This window comes from Meles meles, chromosome 3 (genome assembly GCF_922984935.1).
Source record: "Meles meles chromosome 3, mMelMel3.1 paternal haplotype, whole genome shotgun sequence".
Taxonomy (NCBI): Eukaryota; Metazoa; Chordata; class Mammalia; order Carnivora; family Mustelidae; genus Meles; species Meles meles.
In genome coordinates this window covers 172,494,510-172,520,054 of record NC_060068.1, presented here as the reverse complement: position 1 = coordinate 172,520,054, position 25,545 = coordinate 172,494,510, and the positions used below count along the sequence as shown (strand labels likewise).

General features: G+C 53.2%; 1 protein-coding gene across 1 annotated transcript in view; it reads right to left on the bottom strand.

Moving 5' to 3' along the window:
* Window positions 1-4,262: 4,262 nt before the first annotated feature.
* Window positions 4,263-25,545, bottom strand: part of ANKH (ANKH inorganic pyrophosphate transport regulator) — a 129,633-nt gene continuing 108,350 nt past the window's right edge. The window contains exons 9-12 of the mRNA XM_045999444.1: window positions 11,333-11,462; window positions 8,704-8,827; window positions 7,992-8,091; window positions 4,263-6,316 (exon numbers count right to left, since the gene is read on the bottom strand). Of these exons, the coding sequence (XP_045855400.1) occupies window positions 6,203-6,316; window positions 7,992-8,091; window positions 8,704-8,827; window positions 11,333-11,462 (468 nt within the window). The 3' untranslated portion in view covers window positions 4,263-6,202. The remainder of the gene's footprint in view (window positions 6,317-7,991; window positions 8,092-8,703; window positions 8,828-11,332; window positions 11,463-25,545) is intronic.

Below are 25,545 nucleotides of genomic sequence, written 5' to 3'. Positions count from 1 at the left end.
TCAGCCAGATGCCAGCTCTAAGCTTAGAGTAAAATTAGAGTGTGAAAACCGTTTGACAACGCATGAGTGTGGGCTCTGCTCCCCCAATAACCAAAGAAGGAAAGCATCTAGAAATTGGTTTAACCACACCGAAAGTTCCATCTATTAAATACACACGCAGCACTTGCTCAAGTTCTGTATGTATTTTATACTGACCTCTGCAGTCACTCTGACCCAAGGCTGCGCAAATGTTTTAACGTGACTGGTTCCCACGAACCCCGCCAGTTTGGATGTGAAACTGAAGAGCTGATCGGAGGACAGCCACGGCACGTGTCGAATGACTCCTTGCAGACTTCATTCGTTAAAAAATTCTGCCTCACTGCTAACGTTCAGATCTGTGATGAAGAAGGAGGTAATTTTATCTTTCATCCTGTCGTGTGTTCCAAATCCTAGATCGTACACAGCACAATGGCCCCGGGAAGGAGCCTTAGGGCTAATGGCGTCAGCCTCTCTGCACGCAGGTGACAGTGTGCGGCGGGCACGGTGTGAGAGCTCTGAGGGTCAGGCTCTAGACCCACAGCCATTTAAGCTCTCCTTAGATGGGTGAGCACTGGCTGGTCCGTGTCGCCCAGAGTCATTTCATGGGGGGCTCTGTCCAGATTTGGGAAGGGCTGCAACGAGCTCCTTGGTCATCCCGGCTCTGGGTGTTTGTGCTCTTGGAACATCACCCAGCAAACCGACCACAGCCCGGCCCCAAGGAGCTGTGTGTTTGCAGCCCTGAGCCTCGTGGGGGTGGCTCGCGGTGGGGGTGGGGGGGGGGGAGGACGACAACTCGCCTGCTTTGTGACGGCTGGTCCACGCTGAGGGGACTGGGGGACTCACGCGGGTGGACACCTCATACCTCCGCTCTACCAGGCTGGTCTGAACTTCCCTTGGTAGCCGGTTATTCCAAACCGTGGGTCCCCTGTGCTCAGGGAACCAGAGTCCGCCTGGCTGTGAACTTTCCCAACGCCAAAGGCAGCCCTTTCTCGCCCCTGGTGCACGGCTGGAGAATATCTGCCTCTAAACCCTCTGGGGCCAACCAGTCTCCCTGCACCGTGGGATTTCCACGAAGCCAGACGGTCTTGTCTGTCCCCAGCGTCCTTTAACCTGACACCACTTCAACTTCGGGCTCTCATGAGATTCTGCGGACACACACGGCCTGTGGTGAGACTTGTTAGTGGAGGGGACTGAAGTTTCGTAACCCAGCTTCGAGGTCCCCAGTGAACACATGCCCCACGCTGTCTGTGCAGGTGCCTGACCTGACACAGACTTTGAGGACCCTGGCTGATTGTACGTGAAGCAGACGGAAAGAAACATTTGGGCATCACTGGGACTTGGCAAGAATGACTTAAAAACAACACGGTGACGGGGCGGCCCACTTCCCCGTGGTCTGCTTCGTCCAGGCTGCTGACAGCTCCGGCCTCCCCTCGTGGGAGGAAAGTCAACTCAGAACGGCCCCTCTCCGCTGTTTGCCCCTTTCGAGGTCAGACAGTAAGACACACACACCCCTTTTCTGATTACATCGTAAGATCTCTCTCACTTTGAACATTAGCCCAGTGAATTTGAGATCTTTTAGCCTTTTCAAGGGCAGGCGACAGGGCCTTTTGGTACATTTGTCTCAGGATTTCTTCTACATCCTGTTCTATGTGTGGTTGATCAGCTGATGGATCATGTGATGTTTTCCTCCTTCAAATGACAGAAATAGAGACTCAGAATAACCACATGAAGCCTCTCGAATGTTTACCAAACATGTTGCTCAAAAACATGCTTTTCTACGGTTCACATGCTTTTTATGAAAGAGCCGCGGGAGGGTGGCCAGGGGAGCCACGGGTACCACGGGACTGGCCGCACGTGGACTGCAGAGGCCTCCGGGCTACAAAGGGCCATGTCTGCCGAAGCCCCGCCCGCCGACAAGAGGGCCAGACTTCGAACACAAAAAGCCCCTTTTGCTGGGCTGTGCCTCGCTTTGTTTGGAAACTTCTTTCCTATTTTTAGGGGTCAGCTCACCTGCAAAATAAGAGGCCAGAAGTCACGGCTCCTTAGAACGCAGCAGCCCACGCTGTCCTGGGCCTGGGTGTGCTTAGAGATTCGTGGAAGTAGAAAGATTTTTAAATACAAGAACACACTTTTCAAGGTCATGTCATTGAATAACAAGACTACGAATACTTTTTCTCTCGCAGCACAGCCTCTTGGGCTCTCCCACTTTAGTATGAATTAAGGAAAGAGTCTGGTCAGAGAACTACTAAGTCTTCAAGCCGTTTTGTTTCTAGAAACTAAGAGTACCAAAAAAAAAAAAAAATTCACTTTCCTCCCATAAGAAAAAAGCCCAAATGGGGAACAGTTAGGCTAGGGAACTGTTGAGTTTTTTTCACTTGTTACTTTACTCTAAGCTATCTTTTTTTTTTTTTTAAAGATTTTATTTATTTGACAGAGAGAGAAAGATCACAAGTAGGCAGAGAGGTAGGCAGAGAGAGAAGAGGAAACAGGCTCTCCTTTGAGCAGAGAGCCTGATGTGGGGCTTGATCCCAGGAACCTGGGATCATGACCCGAGCTGAAGGCAGAGGCTTTAACCCACTAAGCCACCCAGGCGCCCCAACTCTAAGCTATCTTTTTTTTTTTTTTTTTTAAAGAAAGAGAGGCAGGCAGAGAGAGAGATAGACAGAGGAAGAAGCAGTCTCCCCGCTGAGCAGAGAGCCCGATGTGGGGCTCGATCCCAGGATCCTGGGATCATGACCTGAGCTGAAGGCAGAGGCTTTAACCCACTGAGCCACCCAGGTGCCCCACTCTAAGCTATCTTTGAAGAACTTTTGTCACATTTGGGAAATGTAATGACTATCCCAACCCCGAGAGAGATCCAGAAAAGGCAGCCCGTGAGGACTGCAGAGCTGGACCCTGGCTGGGAAGTGCCTTGGGGTTTGGAGAAGTTTCAACTGGATGAAGCTTGACTACGGTGGAGCGGCCCCCCCCCCGCCGGGCCTCCCTCCTCGTGGGCCCCTGCCTTCTGCACCTCCCAAAGTTATTTACTGGTAGGACGCAAAGAATGAAAAAGTGTGTTTGCTACCATACCAAAGTGTTCCTTGGCCCCACCCGATATATCCTAAACCACACTGAAAGCTATTCTTTCTGAGGTATCAGCCATTCGTGGACATTTCCAAAGCCAAGCCACGTGCTCAGGCCGAGCCCATGAAACAAACGCAGAACAAGAAGACGTTTGGGAGAAGGCAGACCCAACACAGGCAGTAAGGGGCCATGCCTGGCTTCCACCCCGTTTTGTAAACCAGTGGCCCCCCCCATGCCCAAATGAAAGAATCCAGTCAGGCGAGGGGTTCTGGCCAGTAGGCAAACCTCTCAACAGGCGCCTCAACAGGCGCCTGAACCTCACGTCAACAGGTGCAGCCTTATCATGACTTTCCTGCAGCGAGTCTCGCCTGGTTCTTTCCACTCACTTCTCGGGCATCTGATGCCAGCAAGCTCCGAGTGGAACAGAGTGCATGACACCTTCATGTGTAGAATGACCTGGCTTATGACCCTCAAAAAAGGCAAGGAGGCCTCTGTGCTGGGAAAACCTTCAGTATAGAACGACTGCTTTGAACTGCCCCAACTCACTTCTCAGCGTTTGAAAACGGCTTTCTGCCCCTGTCGTTTCAGGTTATATTTGTCTACAAGGATCACCCAACATGGAGAAAGTCACACTTGGTCTTTTCACAGTCCTTGACCTGTGACTCTCCCAGGCACCACGTCCTTCTAATTATACCTGTCTGCTAAGCGACTGGCAACAAAAAAGAAACCTGTGTTGGGGAAATCTGGTTTTTTTTTGGCCAGCAAAGTCAAAGGTGTGGCCTTCCTTACTCTGAAAAGTGGGATGGAGCAGTGTCCTGTCCCCCTCCCCCTTCCGACCACCTTTCCCATCTCGGGGTGCCAACACTGTGTCCCGCTTTAGAAGCTAAGCCATGCGTGGTAGGCCACGAAGGAAGTTAGCCCACGCGGAGGGACTGTGTGAGGGACAGCGTGCTTCAAGGCAGAAGGATTTGGACGCCTCTCGCACAATGTGTCATCGTGGTCTGGGTGTGGGGTGGCTTCCCGTGTTCGCTCATCACCGACGGTGTCTGAGGGTCTAGCGACAATTCTAGTTGTGTAATGATTCTCTCTAGCTGAGCTGTCCCTGACTTAGGGAGGAAGAGGTGGCTTTTTCCGTTTGATCTGCACGCTCTAGCCCCACAAGCATGAGATAGTCACACGTGTTAAAAAATACTGCTGTTTAATTTTCTAGTCATGTACTTTTAAAAAGCTGATACAATTAGACGGTTTTTTTCCCCATCTTCTCAGATCTGCCCCTGAAACCAGCCGAGAACTACCCATCTTAATTTCCAGCACTCATCTACATGGAGGAAGAGTCTCTCAGAGGAAGCACATGAAAATCTGTCCCCATGGTGGACACACCCAAGGTCACTAGATGTCCGGAAATGTGAATGCAGCCCTGTGATGTTCATGGCTGACTTTATGCCCTTACATTCTTTTTTTTTTTTTAAACGAGGAACAATATGATTACACAGCACTGAAAACAATAAACACGAAAGGCTTGCCTTTTTCTTCTTTTTTCTTTTTTGCCCCCTTCCAGTGTATATTTCCATTCTCGCTGTTGTCTATGCCAGCTGACCTATTTATCCCCTGCCACCCATAATGAAAAATAGTTCTCTCCTCGTTTATTGAGCCTTACATTTATATACAAATGACAGACTCTGTAAAACTGCTGTAAATAAAATACAATGTTCATCGATACAATACGTTTCAACTGCAGGTCTGTGGAGCACACAAGCAATCACCGTATTGTATTAGAGACATTTTATTGAAAATGCGAAAATAGGAAATGTATTATAGCCTAAAATAAATTACATAACATATACAGTATATATTTATATCTTTAAAATATTTTTGTGTTTAGGTTCTTTCCGTCTAGGAATTTTGACTAAACCAAGAATTTAGTGAACTGTGTCCATAATTTTTTAAAGAAAAAACCCGCTTTCCAAAACTTAGAAAAATATACTGCACTAAATGGATCTCAAATGTGTCATTTCAGGGAATATCACATAGTGACTTTGCTATCGCTTAGAAAATGTCTTGCTTTATCGTGTGGCGTGAAATTACCTGTCCCGCGTGGTTATGACTAAGAGTAGCGGAACCGGGTAATGAATCTACTTCGAAAGTTACGATACAGCAACCTGGCATTAGAATGCTAGATTATGACTTAAAGCTTCCGTTCACTTTTTTAAAAACTAAGAATGTGAAGTTAGAACGCTCCGTTTCACTTGCTCTAGCGCCATCTTCAGGAAAGGTGAGTGAAAAACAAGCCTTCGGGGAGAGTCATGCCTGAGGATGCTGACATTTGGAGATGCGCTGTCCTGACAACTTAAAAGACGTTAGCTCATGTATGTACACGGCGGGGCCTGAAAGGTGGGAGCTCGCTCAAACCTAGGAAAATGCCGGTGAAATGCTCTCGTTTAGTCCGCTACGCCCCTGGCGGCCCGAACCTTCCCACGGAAGGGCAGGCCTGGCCGTCTGTCCGGCTGCGTGCGTTCACAAAGGCACCGGTCAGTGTGAAAGGCCAGGCCGGGCCGCCGCCCGTCGCGGTCGCTCTGCTCGGGGGTGGGGGCTGTTGGTGGCCGCAGGCTGTGTGGGGTGCAAGGCCTCCGGGACCGTGTCTCCGCACAGCCGTGTTCCGGGGAAGCCAGCCAGAGGGAGCCGAGCTGTAGCGTGTGGATTCGGAAGAGAGATGCGGAGGGACAGGGTCCAGGCCGGCCCTGGGCGGGGGTGGCCGAGGGCGCCGATGGCACAGCCGCAGTCCTTTGGTTCTGAGTGGAGATTGTCCGAGGGAGGAGGAGGAGGAGACAGGCTGTTCTGGAGGCAGCCGCGCCTTCGGGATTTCGGGGGAAGCGGGGGCGTGAACTCATTGTTCTGTTCTTGTGCAGGAGGCGGTGGCAGAGACCGCTGTTCGGTCCCCGCGGCGGGGTGGGCACCCCCAGTATCCCGCAGAGTCTCCGCGAGACCTTCACGGCGAGGCCTCGTCCCTGACCCAAACCCAAACCCAAATCCAAACCCCCAGCAGAAGAAAGCAAGCACGACGGGAGAGGAGATGTCGCTGCGCTGCCCCCTCGGCTGCCCTGCTGTCCCCGCGTCCCGCTCCTTAGTCATTCTCCTCTCTCATTTCCACCACGTCGGTCCCCTCCTCTGCCGGTGGTATGTCTGTCATGGCCGAGTCCTCCCCCTCGGCCGCTGTGTCGTTCTCCATCTTCTTTTTCTAGACCCAAGAAGACTCGTGAGTGTGGGGCTGGGACAGGGATGTGTCACCGCAGAGCCACGAGCGGGCAGCGGCTGCCTGGGTCTCAGGGGGCCCCTCGCTGCAGACCTGGGTCCCGCTTCTGGTTGGGGTGACGTCCCCGAGGCTGCATCTGATTAGGCATATTCCTTTCTGTCTGGTTACCTGGGGGGCCTGGCGCTGTGCTAGGCGTTTTGGGGGATCCCGGCTGCCTCCCCCATGCTCAGAGAGCACAGGCAGCTGATGGGGACCTGCCTCTGCCCCACCACCTCATCCCGCCACATGCAGACTGTGCTCCCTGGGGATGAGCTTGGGCCCCTCCCCTCTAGGCCACCCCAGGTCCGTGTGTCTCTCACACTCTGCCGGCTGGCTGTCCCAAGTCCTGGTGACCGCGCTGCCGTTTGGCCTGCCTTGCAGTAAATAATACCTCTCTGTGCCCTGACCTCTTCTCCTTGGGGATCGGGTTCTCCAGCGCCGCCCCCCTCCCCCCAACCTGCCATTCTTGGCTCACTGGAGACCTTGTCATTATCGACACCCTTGGTATCACTGACAGGCCAGCTGCAAGGACGCAGTTCTCCACCTCTTGCCACTGCCCACCCCCCTTCCAGGCCCCTGTCCCTACAACTCTCGGGCCTTCTTGTCTCCTCTCCCTTCTCATCAGCTTAAATGAAATGCTCAACAGTTATAATCACTTCTGTGTCCTGTGCCTCTTTTGTTTCATCTCATTTGTAGGTAAAACCCTGATCTTGGTTGGGTCCAAATCTCTGCCAAGTTTAGCCCTCGCCACCCAGCTGCCGTGTCTGGGGTATCGCACTGGGGAGCCCCGGAGATCTGTCCTTGGGCCCCTTCCCTTCCCTCCCCCGAGCCACTCCCCGGCTCATCCTCTTCCTCCTGCTCCCTAAGCAGTCATAACCGTAGGACTATATCCCCAAAGAGCTAGGTAGCCCTGCAGGATAAACGAATTACATGCCAGGGTATAGTGTGTGTGTGTGTGTGTGTGTGTGTGTGTGTGTGTGTGTGTGTGCGCGCGCTTGCGCTCGCGTGTGCAGTGAGCAGCTGAGACGACTTCCTGAAGGGCCAGGAGATCTGGGGTTGAAGAGGGGACGGGATATACAGGGCTGAGTGGGGGAGGGCACCCTGACCAGCCAACACTTGCTAGACCGGTCCTTCCTCCGCAATAAAGTCCGAGTTTATAAGGACTTAAGAAGACGGATCCGTTTCAGTGTTCTCTCGCACGGTCAAAGCATTACTGTTTCTACAGTTTGTAGTTCTCCTGGGGAAACACTAGGACAGACTGTGTCCGTTCTCCGTCGTCTCTCCTGAGCAGTTGGGCTGCCTTTTGAGACAAGGCGGGTGTCAGGAAAAAACCCACGTAATAGTTGTAAGGAATAACCCACAAATAGCACACTAAGGTGTCCCCTCGCTATTGAACCTGACCTAGGACTGAGCAACTCTGGCCACCAGGGTCCCTCACACGCAGGAGGGGCCCCGAGTTCCGGTGAGCAGCGTGGGTCCAGCTGAGGTGGGGAATGACTGGGATCCCCCCACCCGGCCCGGGGCCGCCTCCTGCCTGGGCCCTCAGGGAGCCCCTCAGGGGCCCCTGCAGCTGGGGAGGCTTCACGCCAGCGCAGCTGTGCGGGTCTGGGGCGGGGCTCACCTGTTTCCGATAGACGTAGCACGCGGCTATGGCGACCATGGTGGATTCTCCCACGAACCCCGCCAGGAGGGAGCCCACGCCCAGAGTGGCTCCGTGTACCCTGGGGATGAGAACACAGGCCATTGGTCTGTAAAGCCGTGCCGAGGCACAGGCAGAGCGGAAACCCAGCGGAAGCCCAGGAAAGGTGCAGACAAGAGAGGAACCAACTGCCCCGAGCTCTGCGGGTAAGGGCTGCACCTGATACGCACCACCCCCCTGCATGGGGAGGGGACCTGGAGCTCCGAGGTGAGCTGCCCCCCACTCCCCGTCCAGGTCTTGGCCCCACACTGCTGACTGGGCCGTGGGCCATGTCCTCCTCACTCGTGAGCCCACAGCCCTTCCTGCCCTCGTCTCTGTACAGAGATGGGAGCTCTGAGGGCGGAGGTCACGATGTCCTTCCTCCTCTGTGTTTCCCCTTCCCATGCCTGCCGCCCATAGCAGGTGCTCAGTGAATAGGGTGTATGGGCTTGACCCCGAAAGTACGCTTCTAGAATGTTGCTGAGCTACCCTCCACCTATTGCTTGGGCAGAGAAAAGGTGTCAGCTGCATTTCTAATTCTGGATGCGCTTGGGGATGGAACATGAAGGTCCGAAGAGGCAGAAGGACTCTAGCCCCGGGCTCCTCCCCCTCCCCCGGCCAGCATCATACCCCCCGGCCCCTCCCCGGCACATACCCCAGGTAGGGCAGGACCACGAGGCTGGTGATGAGGACGATGATCCGCAGCACGGAGCTGGGGGCCAGCACGAAGGTCTTCTTCAGAGTCATCAGCCACCCGGTGAGATGGGCCCTCACAGTGACTGAGGGGACAGCAGAGATCTGGTCAGCGACGCCCTGCTTCTCCTGGTCCTCAAGCTCTCCCCCGTTAACTCGCCCGCACACCCGAGTTCGTGGGGTGGCTGCGTGCGGACACAGGCCTTGCTGCTGCAGCCCTGGGCTGGCCACCACATCTTCCAGCCAGGGCTCCTGACCCTGCTCCGGGCCTGTGACAGCCCCGTCCCTTCTGGGCTCCCACCTCACTGCAGCCCTTAGCCTCCAGACAGACGGTTGCCGGCAGCTGCCTTTCTCCACCGTGACTGCTGTCCCTCTTCTGCTGGACCCGGCCTAGCCCTGGGACGGTCCTGCCCATCCTGCTCCTGCCACAACCCCCATCCTGCCCCAGCCTGGCCTCAAGCTCTGATCTCTCCTCCTCAGAAGATAAAACACAGAGAAAAGCCGCAATTTGCCGGAGGTCCAGTTGGACTGTGGGTGAGGAGGGAAGTGGGACCAGAAGGCCCGTCTTCCTGGGGGTGGGGGGACATGGAGACTAGAGCGGGGAGAGGGAACAATGGGGCTTCCCTCGTTCCTTCCCAGCTCCCCCGGGCCGCTGGCACCCTACTCATCTCCTCTCCTTCCCTAAGAGCCACCCCGCCTCGGTCACTACTCACAAGGGCCTGGCCTTGCATTTCCCTACAGGCTGCCTGTCCATCCCGGGAAGTGTGGGGGCAGAATTGGGTGCCCGGCCAGGGCACGGACGAGGGCTCTGGGCGCAGACACGCCTGTCAGGGGGAAGTGCCTGGATGTTCAGACCTGATCTGCAACCGCAAGGGCTATTGGAAGCTAGGGCTTAGTCCCTCCCAGGGTAGGCAAAGCCAGGCAGAGTCCTGGGGTAAAAATGCATGCCCAGGGTACCCTCAGAGGAAGACACTCCTGTCTTCCTCGTCTCTGGGGGGGCCCTGCTTGCCCCGGGGTGGAAGCCTTGTGTTTATGAGGCGCAGACACACAGTTGGGCTTGGGTGAGGCAGAGGGTGGGCACCTGCTGGAAGGCTCCGCCGCTTGGCCTGAACCCTGCAGGCTGCAAAGACAGGTGGGGCGTGACGGCTGTCCCGGCGCCCTCCGCGTGACAGAGACAGAAGGGAGTCCAGAGACTAAAAACCAGTCCAGTCCCAGCAGGATTTGTCTGGGACGCCCGTCCCCCAACCAGCTGAATCCGGGGAAGGAGAAGCACATGCCTTCATCACCAGCAGGGGGCAGCCCTGATCCAGGTAGGGTCACCCAGCACAGTGTGGCTCGCCCGGTGTCCCCTTGACAAAGACCAGACACCACGCCACGATCTTCCACGCCTCCGTTTCTTCCACAGCTGGGAAGGTGACACCTGAGACCCAGGCTCCAGAAAGGCTCTGCGTCCAAGAGCAGGAGTGGGCTCTGAGCCAATGCGGGGACGGCACCAGTGGGCCTGGCCTCCTCCAGCTCTGCGGCCCACTTCTTAACTGTGGCTTTGGCCCTTCTGCCTTCTCAGCTGAATGATTTAGTGGATTATTTGGGCTTTAATTTTTTTTTTTTAAAGATTTTATTTTTAAGTCATCTCTATATCCACCGTGGGACTCGAACTCACAATCCTGAGATCGAGAGTGGCAAGCTCTTCTGTCTGAGCCAGCCAGGCACGCCTGGGCAATACGTTTTTGGAATAAGTAATGACATGCACTTGGTATAGAACTGAAAAGGGAGGGAATGCAGTACAGAGGTCTTTCTCCCAGGCCTGACTCCCCAGCCCCTGGTCCTGCTTTCCAGAGGCAATCATGGGTACCAGTTTGGTGAACTGCTTCCAGAACGGTAGGTGGACACCCAAGCACTTACCATGAACTTGACACACACATGGACAAGCATACATGGTATGATTGTTATAGAAAAAGCAGCATGCTAATCAACGATTCTGCAGCCTGCTTTTCTCAGCTAATAAAGAACAGCCTCGCCCCCGTATAGTAAACCGCCTCCTACAGAATCAGCTTGGGAATTTTCAGCCTGGCTTATTTTTGACTACGGACATTTTTCTCTCTGGCCATATGCCGTCTGGCCTCCGCCTTGCCCCCAGAGCCTTAACTCCAGCAGTGTTTTTCTGTCTTTGTATATCTGCAGGTTTTAGCAGCCTTTCTGCCTTTTTGTTTATGTTATTTTTTAAATAGCATATTATAAAACTGACTTTGGAGCATACAGATCTAGGAATTTTAACACACGCACAGATCTGTGTAGCCATCGCCACGACCAGGGCACGGAACAGCTCCATGGCCCCCCAAACTCACGCTGTCCCTTTGGGTGTGCTTCCTTTTCACCATGTCTGCGACCTTGTCCTTGAAGGAACAACTCATGTCTGTCCGATTTGTTTCTTGACCTTGCAGCCCACTGGATGACAAGTCTGCCCTTTTCCGATCCACTGTGACACTTTTACCATTTCAGCTTGGGACATTGTCGCAAACATTTCCAAAGAAAGAAGACCACATCAGGCACGCGGTGAGACAGGAATTTCCCTCCATTCTGTCTGTCTTTACCTGGAACCGGGAAGAAGGAGAAGATACGCAGGGGAACGACGCAGAGCTCTGCAAAGGCGAAGTCCACGCCGATGATGTCGATCAGAATTTTCTCAGAAACGTTGGGCGTCCAGAACATCACGAAACAGAGCTGGGGGCAGAAAGGACAGGCAGCGAGGTCATTAGTAGGAGCGTACATGAGTGAACCCACATCAAAGCTGGTGTCTCGCGACCCCGCGGAGCTGGAAGGAGGGTAGGGGGGCCAGCCCATCAGTCCTCCAACTGCCGCCCTCCTGCCGTGTTCTCACCTTCGACACTGGCCCTGCCCATTTGGCACAGGTGCCCCAAAGGGACCCCCAGAAAGACCCCTGCAGCAGATGGGTGGCGGGCTAGTGAGGGAGACCAGCTGCTCTCACGGAAGGCGTAACTAGATTGCTAAGCAGCACGGTAAGGCCAGGGTGAGCGTGCTGAGTCATGGGATTTTTACGGCTTTCCCCCAAGAGTGAGAAGTGACCCGAAAGCATCTGGCATCCACACGTGCACGCGCAGGGCCACCCCGAATCAGCACACCTAACGGAAAAGGAAACAGTGAGACTAACACTGATGATGGGTTTGGGAGCTTTCCGAGGTCTGGTTTAGAGAATGAGAGGCAACAGCCACAGAACGTGCACCTTTGGAGAGCAGGCGGGCAAAGAGTGCACGGATTTCACAGAACCCCTCCCCCACAAAATGGCAGGGGATAGGGGTGGAGACTGAGTTGTCTCCAGCCCTTCCCCACCTCACCCTGTCAGGAAATGTGGCAACCGGCCCTTCTGGAAGTGGGGGTGAGGGCGGGGTCAAGAGCAGTTGGTCTGGTTAGTGAGCAGCTTGGGCACAGTTGCGTCTGCACAGCTGGTGAGTGTGGCCCTGACCTTGGGAGGGCCCTGGAATGTCATCTCTGCGGTGGGGGACAGTTGCTGCCCAGAAACGGGGAATTAAGGGAAGGATGACGTCAAAGGTCCTGTCTTTTTCCTCTGATCGGCTCCTGGAACACAGGAAACCAGCTGCACCCCTCCCGGGGAGAAGACCCAGGATTCTGGAGGCTGGAAGATACTGGGGAGGCGGCACCCCCTCCCGTGCCGGACTGGCCACCACGAGGCCCACACGGGGGATCGGCGACCTCATATGTGCATGGCTGCGGGTCGGCTTCTGATGCCCCCAACAGTGAGAAGACAAGCAGGGATCACCAGGCTTCACGGAAGCTCTCTAAGCTGAAGAGGCTCGAACAGGGGGAAAAAAATTGGGAGGAAACAGGGACAAAGCAGAGAGACAGAGAGATGGACACACACATGCGCGTACGCGCGCGTGCGCGCGCGCGCACACACACACACACACACACACAGAGGGAGGGGGAGAGAGAGAGGAAACTCTCCCCCACTGATATTCTCAGAGTGATAGAAGATCCTGCACCCGTGAAATGAGGCCCAAATGGAAATGTTATTTTAAAAAGACATTTAAAGAGCAAGAAAGTACTTCTGAAAATTAAAAAGATTAAAGCAGAAATAAGAAAATTCACAAAACGACGGTAAGATAAAGTTGAAGAAATCTACAACAAAGAGGGTGCACGACAAAGATACAGGAAGAATGGCAGAATGGGCTTAAAAAAATATAAATCAGAGACCCATCGCGGAGGCCCAACATTCAAATCGCACGAGTTCCAGAAAGGACAGTGAAAATCCGAGAGCTGAGCCACACAGCTCTGAAGACCTTGGTGGGGCCCATCCATGGACACAGCATCACGGATGAAGGAAGACCCCCCAGCAGAGCACGCACAATGCTGGAGGCAGAGACGAGAAGGTTCTAGGAGCTCCCAGAGGTAGACAGCTAGAAAGCTCACACTGAGAGTCAGGAAGACACAGAGCAGTAAGTTCAGAGGGAAAATGGTTTCTAGCCTAGAACTCAGAATCAATTAAGTGTGTTGGAAGGAAGACATCTTCACATGTTCAAGGCCTCAAAGAATTTCCTTCCCACACAACATTTTTTCAAGTAGCCGCTGGGGGTATCCTCTGCCAGAGCAAGGGAGGAGTCATGGATGAGGAAAAAGACACAGGATCGATCTCAAGAAAAAGGCCTGGGGAATCCCTGGGATGGGGTCAGGGAAGATGCCAGAAGGGCCGAGAACAGGCCCAGAGGTCAGCAGATTTGCACTGAAATTGGCTGGAAGAGGAGACCCAATGAGGACAATGATGAAGGTCCAGGAAAAACCACAAATTTTTTTTTTTTTTTTTTTAGCAAATTAGGGAATCAGAGCTCGACTGTCAAGAGTTTGCCACAGTTGGAATCCATCGAAAGAGCTGGGGGACATTAGGGGGCTTTGGGAGTACAAGAAGGGGTGTGCAGGCTAGGGGAAAGGCTTTGGTAACAATCCTCAGAGAACTGACTTTTTAACCTTCGTGTGTGTATAACTGACAATCCCTGAATTAAAACACATAATAACAGAACTTTGGAAGAGAATGCTAACCACCAGCCAATTTCAAATATTTTCTCTCCCTTTTTTCAGGGGCAAGTGAGTCTTCTTTAAAATGAAAGTGAATACGTTCAAATGAATCACAATCATATAAAAACAGAACGCTGAAGTTTCAGAATACCCCCTCCTTTATCTTTGGGTAAATTAAGTTGCATGGAATTCGGCTGGTCCCATTACCCATGTTGTCCTGAAGTGTTTTCTCAAATACCTTGGAAGATCGATTATAAATATGTTGCACCTTATAAATGTAATGGACATTTTATTCTATTGGTGCATTCTTCAGCATCTGGAAAGAATATTCCATTGCTTTTCTGAAGTGACAGTTGTACAATCATTCAACCCTCCTGCCTAATGCCAGTCCTCACACCCCATTTTTGACATGAAGGGAATAGTACTTCCTTAGGGCCAGCAACCCAGAACCCTGAGAATTTATTACCTAGTGTCCCGGACAAGTGGCCTTGTCATCTTTTCCCACCACAAAGCTGCCAGCCTGAAATGCTGAGATGCACGCCTACAGCTCGGGGAGGGGGCGGGTGGCGGGAGGGAGGCAATTTCATGCAATTATAACTTCAAAACGACACTGAGCGCAGGACTGGGACACCATTCATTTCCCTGATGAAGAGACGGATCATCTGTCCTTCCAAATATTTTCCACTGCAGCAAAGCCGTAAAGATTAGGATAAGTGAGCATCACCCCAAGTCTGGACTTGCTTTGTGCCTTCCTGGTTGGAGGGAGATACCTAGGGCATATTCTCCTAAAAACATAGGCTTCCAGGAGAATCACTGGCATACTGTATTTCTACTCTAGCCTGCGGTTTTCTGTGCAATAATGCTGCACGTTGCAATCTCTCTGTTTTGTAAGTCACCGTCAAGTCACCGCTAGGTTTCAACAAACCCAGGAGAAAGGCGGGGGTAACCACATGTCTGAGACGGTGGTACCAGGAAGCGTCTGCGGCCAAGCCAGGTAAACGCCCCCCCCCCCCTCGCTTCTCCACATGGATAATGTTCGTCTGGAAGATTTCAGTGCCTTGGAAGAGATCATCAGTGAACCTTTGAAGGAGGGAGTACAATGCGAGGACACAGCAACAGCAAGCGGGTCCCTGTCACCCGACACGTTTATACTCATCTCAGCCTAGACGGGGGCCGCCGTGCTGGTCCCTTGCAAACCAAACGGTGAGGTTCAGTGGATCGCTAACAGATCCTCCAGGAGAGCGGCTTGATACTCCACTTCCAAACTCCACGGTTTTGACTTGGACCCATGGGGCGACTCCGGTCTCCATCCGGTCTCCATCCGTGCCAAGCACTCCTTAAAGGTCCCCATCAACGCCACATGCCACCGAGGTGCCTCTCTGGAGCTTTTCAGTCACATACATGAGAGCCTAGACCGGCTCTTCTAGAACAAGGAAGCTGAAAGCCATCGTCTGGTCTGGGGCTTTAGCAATCCCAGGTAACTATTCAAAGAGAAGGACACTGCCTATCTCGATGCTTCCTTTCTTTTCTCCCCCAAATTCCTTTCTTCTTCTTTTTTTTCAAAGATATTTTACACATTCATTTGAGAGAGAGACAGAGGGAGCATAAGCAGGGGGAGAGGCAGAGGGAGAGGGAGACTCTCCAGCGAGCCAGGAACCTGACATGGGGCTTGATCCCAGGACCTGGAGGTCATGACTTCAGCCGAAGGCAGACACCCAACCATCTGAGCCACCCAGGTGCCTTTCTCCCCCAAATTTCTAAAAATAGTCCCTTTGCCTTTGCTGTGCTTTCAGCATGAAAATGCCCGCTGCCTTCCAGCAAGCTCCTGAGAAAGTGACTATTCCCTGCACCGCCCAGAGAGGAACACATGCGACTTAGAAGTAGGCGTGGCACCGGTTAAAAGCGGCCATCAATAGCGATCTGCGTGTCATCTTCCCCCAAGAATAACAACCAGATCACCTCTGACCAGCCGGTTTCTGACAACAAGAGGCTTCAGAAGTTAACCTAACAAAGAACATTTCAGGAAAAGTGTCATTCTAATGAGTTGCCCAGAGGTGGCTTCCCTGGGAACAAGCCCTCCCAGTTGACCATGACATGCCGTGTTCCTCAAATATTTGCAGAGCCTAATGACATTGACTTTTCCAAACCAGAACACAAACCTAATAAACTACGGACAATGAACAGAATTTGTTCTCCTTGGAGCAGGTGTGCGGTTGGCTTTTTCTTCCCCCCTGCAGAGCTTGCTGTCAATATTATCTCATTAGGAAGAAGCCAGCAAAATGGAACAACCCACTCAGTGCCCAGGTCTGGATTTTTCTATTTATTCTCCAATAAAAGGAACCAGGGCTTCTTAGAAAAGTGGCTTATTCGAAGATCAGGGCAGGAAATATACGAGATGATCTGCCTGGAGTAACACGTCAAAGGACACAGGAGCTCCCGATAGCCAGAGCTGGAACAGGAGCAGCAAGATAATACAGTATTGAATTATGACCCACAGTATTCAATAACCACCCGGATCCATGCTGATTAAACAAATAGGGACAAAGCTCCCACACAGAATGCCACAAGATTTATATATTTGGACGAGGCTTCAGGGAGGTGGCGCGTACCTCCCTTCCCGAAACATGGGCTGACCACAGCCACTGCCTCCGAGAGACAGCGCCTTCCAGTGGGGAAGTGGCGAACTCGGTCTTGGCCAGGCCATCAAGGCCGAAGTCAAGAGCGATGAAGTCATGTTGACTGCACATATTCTTGGTAAGATGGGGGAACGGCTCTTCACCTGGTCGGCTTCCTCCCCCCAGACCCATAAGCCCAGTCTAACAGAGAAAAACCTCAGATGCACCCAAACTGAAGACCTAACGAGTATTCCTCAGACTCTCAAGGCCACCAAAAATTGGTTTGAGAAACTCTCACAGACCAGAGGAGGCTAAGAGATGGGAAGGCTCACTGTAATGTGGTCACGCCACAGGGGCCTTAGAACACAAGAAGGACACGAGGAAAAAGCTGGTGAAATTGGAACGAGCCCTGGAGTTTAATTCATGGTGGGGTTGGCCTCTCGGGTGCCTCGCATGGGCCTGCGTGGAGCAAGATGGAGCGTGGCTCCATCTCTGAGCTGGCTCTGCCAAGTTTCTGTAAACCTAAAATAATGCTGAAAGGTTATTGAAATAGAAGACCCATGACACATTCCTCTTTTACTTGACAGACTGTGACTCTTTTTCTGAGGACCAGGCCACTGACTCTGACATTTCTATTTTGAACTTGGAAATACTTAGTTACGTTTCCAGATATACTCTTCTCTAGAAGAGCATGGACCTCTCCAGACAGAGCTTCCGCCTTCACGATCGCCCATCTCCTGCTTCTCCTTTCCTTTCATTGTGTCAGCCTCTTTAGAAACTAACCACCACCGGGCCACAGCCCTTTCGTTCACGATCAGGACAGGAAGCTCCCAGCCGGTACAGGTGCCACGGTCATGGTTTGAATGACGGTGTGCGCCCAGAGGGGCGATCTGTTAGGCTGGCCTCATCTGGACATAGTTGTTCTGTGATGGAGGCAGTATTTAACCTTTCGCTTCCAGATTTGTATAACGATGATCTAAGCTATGACCAAGTACCGCCGTGTACTAGGATCCCCAAACGGAATTACAGCATGCTCAGAGGGCGAAGGAAGCCCTAAGCCTTACAGAAATTCCCTTCCTGGGTCGAAGACCCTACAGTCTGAGTCAATGTGACCAGAACCACAGAAAAGGCATCCTCTCCAAGCCTTGCTTCCTCACCCTCACAGTCAGTCCCTGCCCTGCCCTGGAACGAGGATTTGGGAATGGGATTTGAAGAAGCCAGTTGCTTCTGTCAGGGTCTGAGTGGAGAAAGCCTCTAAACCCAGCCACTGTGGCACAGCGGTGTCCGCATATCCCGAGAGGGACCCATTCTACAAAGAACCACAGCCAAGAGCTCTGGGTTTGACTTCATTTCCAGAAGCTGTTGACCATGCCTTTGAGGAACTCACAAAGCCACCTTCGTGACCCCAAATGCTCAGGAGGAGTAGCGAGTTGGAGATTCTGATCCCCCGCAGTTAGAAAAAGGGGAGACAAACAGCTGTTTTGAGTTAACGTGGTCAGCCCTGGGCATCATTCTTATTTGGAGATTTTACTTAGAAAGAAATTTCAATATCTTTTTAATTGGACTTAAGTCTCCACTGGGTAAGCCGGTGGTTAACCCGCAACCACACCGTGTCCACAGACGTGGTTAGGAGCTTGGCTTCCGACCACGGGCTTGGCGACCATGTGGATTTCCATGCTGGTGCCGGCTCCTTCCCCCAGAGCAGGCGACCAGACCACCAGAATGTCCGTGGCCCCACACGGAGGAGCCTGCCCTGTGCCTTCTGGGCCCTCTCACCACCTGGCGGAGTCCACGGGATCAATCGGTTTTAGCCGCTGTTATCATAAAAGCTTTCCTGGGACACAAGGAAACGTTAATGGTGGAGTCATCTGTGGGTGGTAAGATTAGGATTGATTTTATTTTCCTTTGTGCTTTCCCGTTTTCCACAAAGCACATGTAATCCTTTTCCTTTGTCAGAAAAACATTTAAGCATAAAAAGGACCCCGTATCTGCTTCCCAGATCAAGTCAATATGTGCTATGGTACGGGTGTGAGAAATCCTGATTTGGACGGGGGGGGGGCAGCTTTTACAAGGTGGCTGACAGTTCGATTTTCTTTCTTTCTTCTTTCCTTCCTTTCTTTCTCTCTCTCTCTCTCTTTTTTTTTTTTTTTTGGTAAGATTTTCTCTGTTTACCTGACAGAAAGAATGAGAGAGCACAAGCAGGGGGAGCAGCAGAGGGGGAGGAGGAGGGGGAGGGGGAAGCAGGCTCCCCGCCAACCAGAGAGCCTGATGCAAGGTTCGATCCCAGGACCCTGGGATCATGACCTGAGCTGAAAACAGATGCCCAACCCACTGAGCCACCGAGGTGCCCCATGACAACTCGATTTCCACAACCAGTGACCCGGGGAGCTGTGTCCCCTGTAATGGCATTCGGAAGGCACGCTGATTTGATTTGCTTGTGGGGGGAGGGGCGCCATCAGAAAAAGCAGGACCCTATTGGGTAGCCCATGCCTATCTTGCCTGAGTCTTCAGGGAGAGCTGATGAAGACCTGAGGAACATCATTTGGCCTTTCGATTCTTAGCATCAGATTGCGCTGGCCATATGCATCTGGCAGGGGTGGGGTGGGGTGGGGTAGGGAGTTCAGCGAGGGTTTTGTGGGTCATGGTCATGGTTCTGGGCCAGGCGGGGGGTAAAGGGGTGGAGAACGGGGGAGCCATGGTCAGAATATTGTGCTGACAGGCCCGCTGCTCTCTGGTGTTGTGTGAGGACTGACCGTGGGGGGCACAGGCAGAAGCGGGGAGCCCCGTCATGGTGGGGGTGGGTGTTACTGTAACTGTAGCGACGGCACAGGGAGTCCGCGGAGAGAAGAGGAAGGGTCGGTTTGGAGCAATCTGCGGTTAGTGTTAAAGGGAAGTGCTGGGCACAGAGGGGAGGCCGGAAGAGGGAGGGTATGGTGGGATGTGAATGAGCACATTCCACGTCAGCCGGGAGCCCGGGCCACTGCAGGTGCCCTTCTGGCCTGTCCGGTCCAGTTTCTCCCTCCCTTTTGCTGGCTGCCCCCTGAGCTAGACGTGGTCCTTTCGAAGAGCTTTCCCAGTGCGAACAGTGAGCTCACGACCCAGCATTCCTTCAGGATGCCTCTTGGAACCAGCGTGAGTCCCAGGTTTGAAGAAAAAAAAAATGCCATCTTACTAGAGCAGGAACGACTAAAACAGACACAATGGGTGAAAATAGCCAACGAGCCCCATTTCAGGACATCAGCACTGAAGAGGGTGACGGGGTGAGAGGGTGACAGGGGTGGGAAGGCGGGGGGGGGGGGGCAAGCCTGGGGCAACAGCCCGAGGGCATGGCTGCTGACCTGTGGCTGGCGCTTTGGGGGACCGCCGACCCATCCTGACAGAGAAGGGACAGCAGGGGACAACGCAGAGGGAGAGGACACTTCCGCAGAGGAAAAAGTCACAGGCAGGGAAAACCTGGAGAGGAAAGGTCACGAGTATGACAGCACTAGCCAGCGGGGAGGCGCGGGGCCCGGCATCAGTAAGGTCTGTAAGGTCAGGCTGGCGGACAGCAGTAGGGGAACGAGACGGGGTAGACCGCAGCTGTCACAGAGACGCAGAACGTGGAAAAGCACGTAACGGAGTGTCTGTGGCGTCCCTGATAGTCTCAGTGTGGCCTGAGGACAGTCACACTGGTTAGACATCTTCCCCCGCACACATTCTTAAGGGAGTCGATGCACAACCCCAGCGCGCATGCAACCCCCATCCCCCTGCCATGGTAAAAAGTTCACGTTCTCGGATGTACATTTTAAAGTCAGCTTCTTACAAGAATATGAAAACAGAATCATCCCTGCCATCATTTCGATGGACTGAAACTGCGCCATTAGGACACCCCATCAGTACCTCTCCCAGAGCAAAGCCCCAGCTCTGAGCAAGGCGGAAATGACGCACTTCCTACAGCAGGGGGCGCCATGCACCAAGTCTGCAGAGGGCGTTCCTGTTAGCTGCAGAATTTTTCATTCTTTTCCATTCTTGCCCGATTGGAAGAGTATTTAGAAAGTTCCGACCCAAGCTTCTGCTTAGCCTTAATTTTCCATTGGCTGTTCACAGTCAAACTGAAACGTGCTCAGGGCCGAAGGCAGGGAGCCCTGGGAGCTGTTTGGTGGGTGGCGAGTTTCAGTTTTGCAAGAAGCAGAGCTGTGCGGATGGACCTCGGTGCAGACTGGGGCACAGCCGTGAGAATGTACTGACCTTCCTGTACGCAATGTATGTATGAATGTCATGTACTTTAACACTTAGAACTTGAAAACCTTTACAATGTTGCTTTTTTTCTTCTAACATTGTTGCTCTTTAACAATGGTTAGGATGCTAAGTGTTCCAGAGAGAAGTGAGTTGGGGGAAATGGGAAGGGGAGACAAACCATGAGAGACTGCGAACTTGGAAAAACAAACTGAGGGTTTTGGAGGGCAGGGTGCTGGGGGGGTGTTGGGTGAGCCCGGCGGTGGGTACTATGGAGGACACGTATGCATGGAGCACTGGGTGTGGTGCATAAACAATGAATTATGGAACACTGAAAAAAATTAAATTAAAAAAAAAGATGCTAAGTGTTCCACTGGGCGCATTTTACTGCAACGAAAAGACCTTTTTATACTGTCATTTCACGATGAAGTTTTTGGTGGAATTTTGGGCACCAATCGTCACTGTTTTCATCTCCTCGGAGTTCCTCCCAACAAACCAGTACGCCCCACAAATCTGCAGGGCCATGATGATTTCCTTAAAAAGCAGATGCTGGCGAAAGTGGGAAGGGAGAGCAGAGCTTCGGTGGGAAGGAGCAGCACTTACCCCTTCTGATCAGGCGCCAAGAACCTTCCATCGCTACACACTCTGCAGGGCAGCGAGGGAGAAAGCTTCGAATTCAGTTTTTTTTTACCTTGGGTCCTTTTTGTCCTCCCCATGCACAAGAGGGTCATTTTCTTCTCCCGGATAATGTGAACAATGGGCGGGCAGTGTCCAGGCGCGGGGGTGGGGCCACCAGGCAGAACAAAGCCTCACACAGGCCGTCCTTATTGGAGACACAGGGTCAGCATGGTACTGTGGCCGGAATAAGGCCCGTAGTGTCCGCTGCCCCGATGGCCGAGGGACGGACAGCCCGCGGAGAAGTTCAGCAGCAGGAAGGTGAGACTGGGTCACTCTCGTGAGCCACGTTTCAGTCTTTGAAGACAGGGCCGGCCAGACAAGGTCTCACGGGACAGTGGCTTTCCCTGGTTTGTCTGCTCAGATTCGGCAGCGCCCTGGCACACAGCCGGACAGGCTTTCCTGCCAGGCAGCCCTGAACCGGCGCGTCCCGAAGCAGGAATTCTTGATGCTCACGGGGTGATGCGCTATGCGACCCCACGAAGCAGCAAGAGCAGAAGACGGACGTGCGGCCAGAGCACTTGAGGCCCTCCCCTCTACACGGGGAAAGCAGATGGACACGGTACATGGGAACACTCATCTAGAGCCCAGGATGCAACACTGGCCCTTAAATAATGCAAAAGGGCTCCCAACAGGAGACACCGAGGCAGCGGCCGGCAGCACGGGTCACGGAGATGTCCCCAGCCTGCAGGCAGGGCGCCTTCCCTCCCCAAGACGCTGCTTTTCTGCCAGCAGCACCTCGCAGCAGGTGGCCGGAGCTGGGTGCTGGTCGGGATTTGGGAGGCTCCACGTATTGATGGGGACAGTGACTTATCTTCCAAAGGGAACTGGGGGGACAAGGAGGCAGAGCCGAGTTCCTGTTTGCAGCTTTGGGATTTGTGCTTCCTGGGGACTTATCTAGTGTGAACAGCGTAAGAAGTATTTCAGGATTATCTGAACCTCACCGAAAGGGATTATCTCCGTGTGTCCCAGAGAAAGCACCACTCCGCTTCCTTCTCTGATGCTGCTTTCTGGCTCTCCGTCCCTCCTGGAGGGTCTCTCGAGGCCTGAAGCCCTGAAGCTTTAGGATTAACATGTTTTCAATACCAGATACCTTTGCCTTAATTTCTGCAGTGGCCTCCAGCCCTTGATGGCCCCTAGGTCCCTCCAGGCTTGGGGCTCTGGAAGGCAAGGGCGGCAGAGTCAGCCCCGTGTGTTGCAATCCCATGCCTGATTTCTACAGACCACTCACTCGGTCACTGTTTGTCCAATAGCCTCCACCCTAATCCTGCTCGCACAAGGCTTATCTCGGGAAGCTGGGGCCGGAGACGGAGGACAGCCTCCTGGATGGGACTCTGACCTGCCAGGAGGAGGAGGCAGCTCACATGGGAGTGAGGGACCGTGTCTCCTCTCCCCCACCTCCAGTAACCGGGGACAGTAAAATCAAAAAACAAAAAACAATGACCTAAAGAAAACAGATTTCAAATTTTGTGGAAAGGAGGTAAGACTGAGTAGTGCTGGGGCTTCGGAAAGGGGCGAAATGCTCTCCAAAGAGAGATGGCCTCATACACCCGGAAGAGAAGAGAACACCCAGGCACCTGCTTGCACACCGATGTGTTCGCTCAGCCCAGCTTTCCCCGGCTGCCCATCTGAAACGGCCTTTCCCTCACGCTGCTGCCTTTCGTGTTTCTCTAAAGCACCCTATGCACTTTGCAGAGGGGCCGTGAAAAGATAGATTGCCTTCCAGATCCCAGGCCACACCAGTATCGATCACTTTACAGAGCAGCAGGTGTGATTAAAGTAAGGATCTTGAGATAAGATTATCTGGGAATGTCTGGGTGAGCCCTAAACATCACGTGAGGGCCGGGGAAAGGGAGGTCTGGGCAGGCGCCAAGAGGATGCACAGGGAGCCAGAGACCGGAGTGCCGTGGCCCGCCAAGGCAGCCACCTCAGGGAGCTGGAAGGCATAAGGACCAGGCCCTTCTCCGAAGCCCAGGAGGGAGGGAGCCCCCCAACCCTTCGGCGGCAGCCCTGTCCACTGAATTTCGCTTCTGGCCTCCAGAACAACGAGAGAGTAAACTTCGGTTGTTTTTCAAGCCATCAGGTCCATGGTCATTGTTACACCAGCCAGAGAAACAACCCCGCTGCCCGACACCGTCGTATCCGTGTCCTGCCTGTCTTCTCCAGGAGAAGAGAAATCCCACGAGCAAAGCGACTTGGTGTGTTTACTTCCCCGTGGAAGCCTCAGAGCTGGGCAGGCAGCAGGGGTCCAGCCTGGTGCAAGGTTCACCACCAGCAGAGCCTCGAGCTTCATTCCAAAGCTCAGGCTTTGGATAATGTTTGCGACGCATACATGTGTAGCTGAAACTCTTCCCGTGCAGGCACATCTCATATTTGGTTGGTGTCTACAGATATACTGGACTTCTGAGCCAGAAGACTGAAAACCATCGATTTCTCTTTCTGGGTCACGGCAGCCTGTGGGATGACTGACATTTCTGAGCTGGAGGGACACTGTCTGTACCCCGCCCTGGAGCCTACGGACAGGAAGGTGCGATGGGACATGGGAAGAGATTTCCCGGGCCTCAGGGAGAAAAAGGTGCATGCATTATACGTCTTGTGTATGCGTCATGTCCTTCTATAGAAGACACGTATAAATCGATCCAAATGTCGACTTTTGTTGAAACGCCCCCCAAAAAATCCCATAGAAATTTGGAAGGATATATTAGTAAAACTAGAAAAATTCACAGATTCATTCATTGGCATCCAAGGTACCCAGAGCTGTTTGTTTACGTAGGCAGACATCTTATGTTCCCTTGGAATCCCACGTGCTTGGGGACTGCCGGAGCACGAGAGCCGCACTCTTGGCTTACAGTCCGCCTGACGCGGGCTAAGCTGAAATGTCCTACAAGGTGGGTATTTTTATCATGTCCTCCTGGCAGCCAGCGAAGCCGAGGCTGTTTTGGATGACCTTCCAAGCCACCCAGCAGGTGCACGGAGGAGCCAGCGTTTGACCCCAGGCGCTGGGACCTCAGGGACACATGGGTAAACACCACACTCCGTGGCTCCGAATTCAAGCTGGAGGTCAATCCCTCTCCCTGGCCTCCTGGCCATTCGGTGCAACACGCAGCCCTGCCTCCGAAACCCTCTTGGAGTTGTGAGGCTCTTGAGTTCTCCAAGCCCCGTCGGGTAAGAGCCGTCTCTCAGGGAGGATGAAAGAGAGGCAAAGGCCTCTCTATCATTACCTAAAAGCAACTGGACTTTCCAGGTCACCTTCCAAGTCCACCTCCAGGGGCAGGGGACGGGAAGAGGCAGAGCCGTGACGTACCTGTGTGACCTGAGTGTTTTTTGATTGTTCTCCTTTGTTCCCGGGTCCCATGGCCTCCGGCGTCGTTAAGCACACTAAATGACCATTTAACATGCGAACTGGTGTTTAATGTCCTCCATGTGCTCATCTCACACGCGGCTTGAGGTACACACGTCTACGTGGTGTTCGTCCAGATCATGGAGGTATTTGTGACCGGCTTTGCTGACGCCCTGCGTATCCGACCGGTGTAAATCAAGAGGACATCCAGGGTTTCAGGCCACCGGGAACACGCACACGCCCAGAGCCCCACGCACCTGGGGCTGTGTGAGCACGACTGCGGTCACAAACCCGAGAAGCTGCAGACATCAGCCTCGTTCTGTCCGTGCATCTTCTTGTGAATCACTGTTGGGAGGGTCTGGACGGGCTCTGACTGTAAACGGAGACTAATAAAAACCGCTTGAAAAAACCCCAGAGAGTCATGAAAGAGGACTCCTCAAAGTCTGTGAATGAATCCCCACCGGGTTACTTTGCCATTTTGCCAGAGTAACAGTTCACGACTGTCATCTTACTCTGATCAACCTGCTGTTGCACCAGAAGAGCCTGGGGGAGGCTGGGAAGCACGCCAGGGATGCGGGGTCGGCCGGCGGCCTCCAGCCCGGGCAGGATTCTCCGGCTGATGGGGACTCTGCCGCGCCCCTGAGCGGGGACGACCGTGTCTTACCGGGACGTGTGCTCTCTGACCGCAGTCGTGCTCACACAGCCCCAGGTGCGTGGGTGGGGCTCTGGGTGTGTTCAGACCCAGTAAACCGAAACTAAGTAATTTGTATCATTTTGTGCCAAATCAGATACCATTTATAAGATCCAAAGGGGAAGAAGTGGAAGTATCAAGGTTCTGAGAAAATTTGGGGGAATAAATACGATTGAATTTGTTCCCAGGAAAGCGGGAATGTGTTTTGGCTTCCCAGTGTTC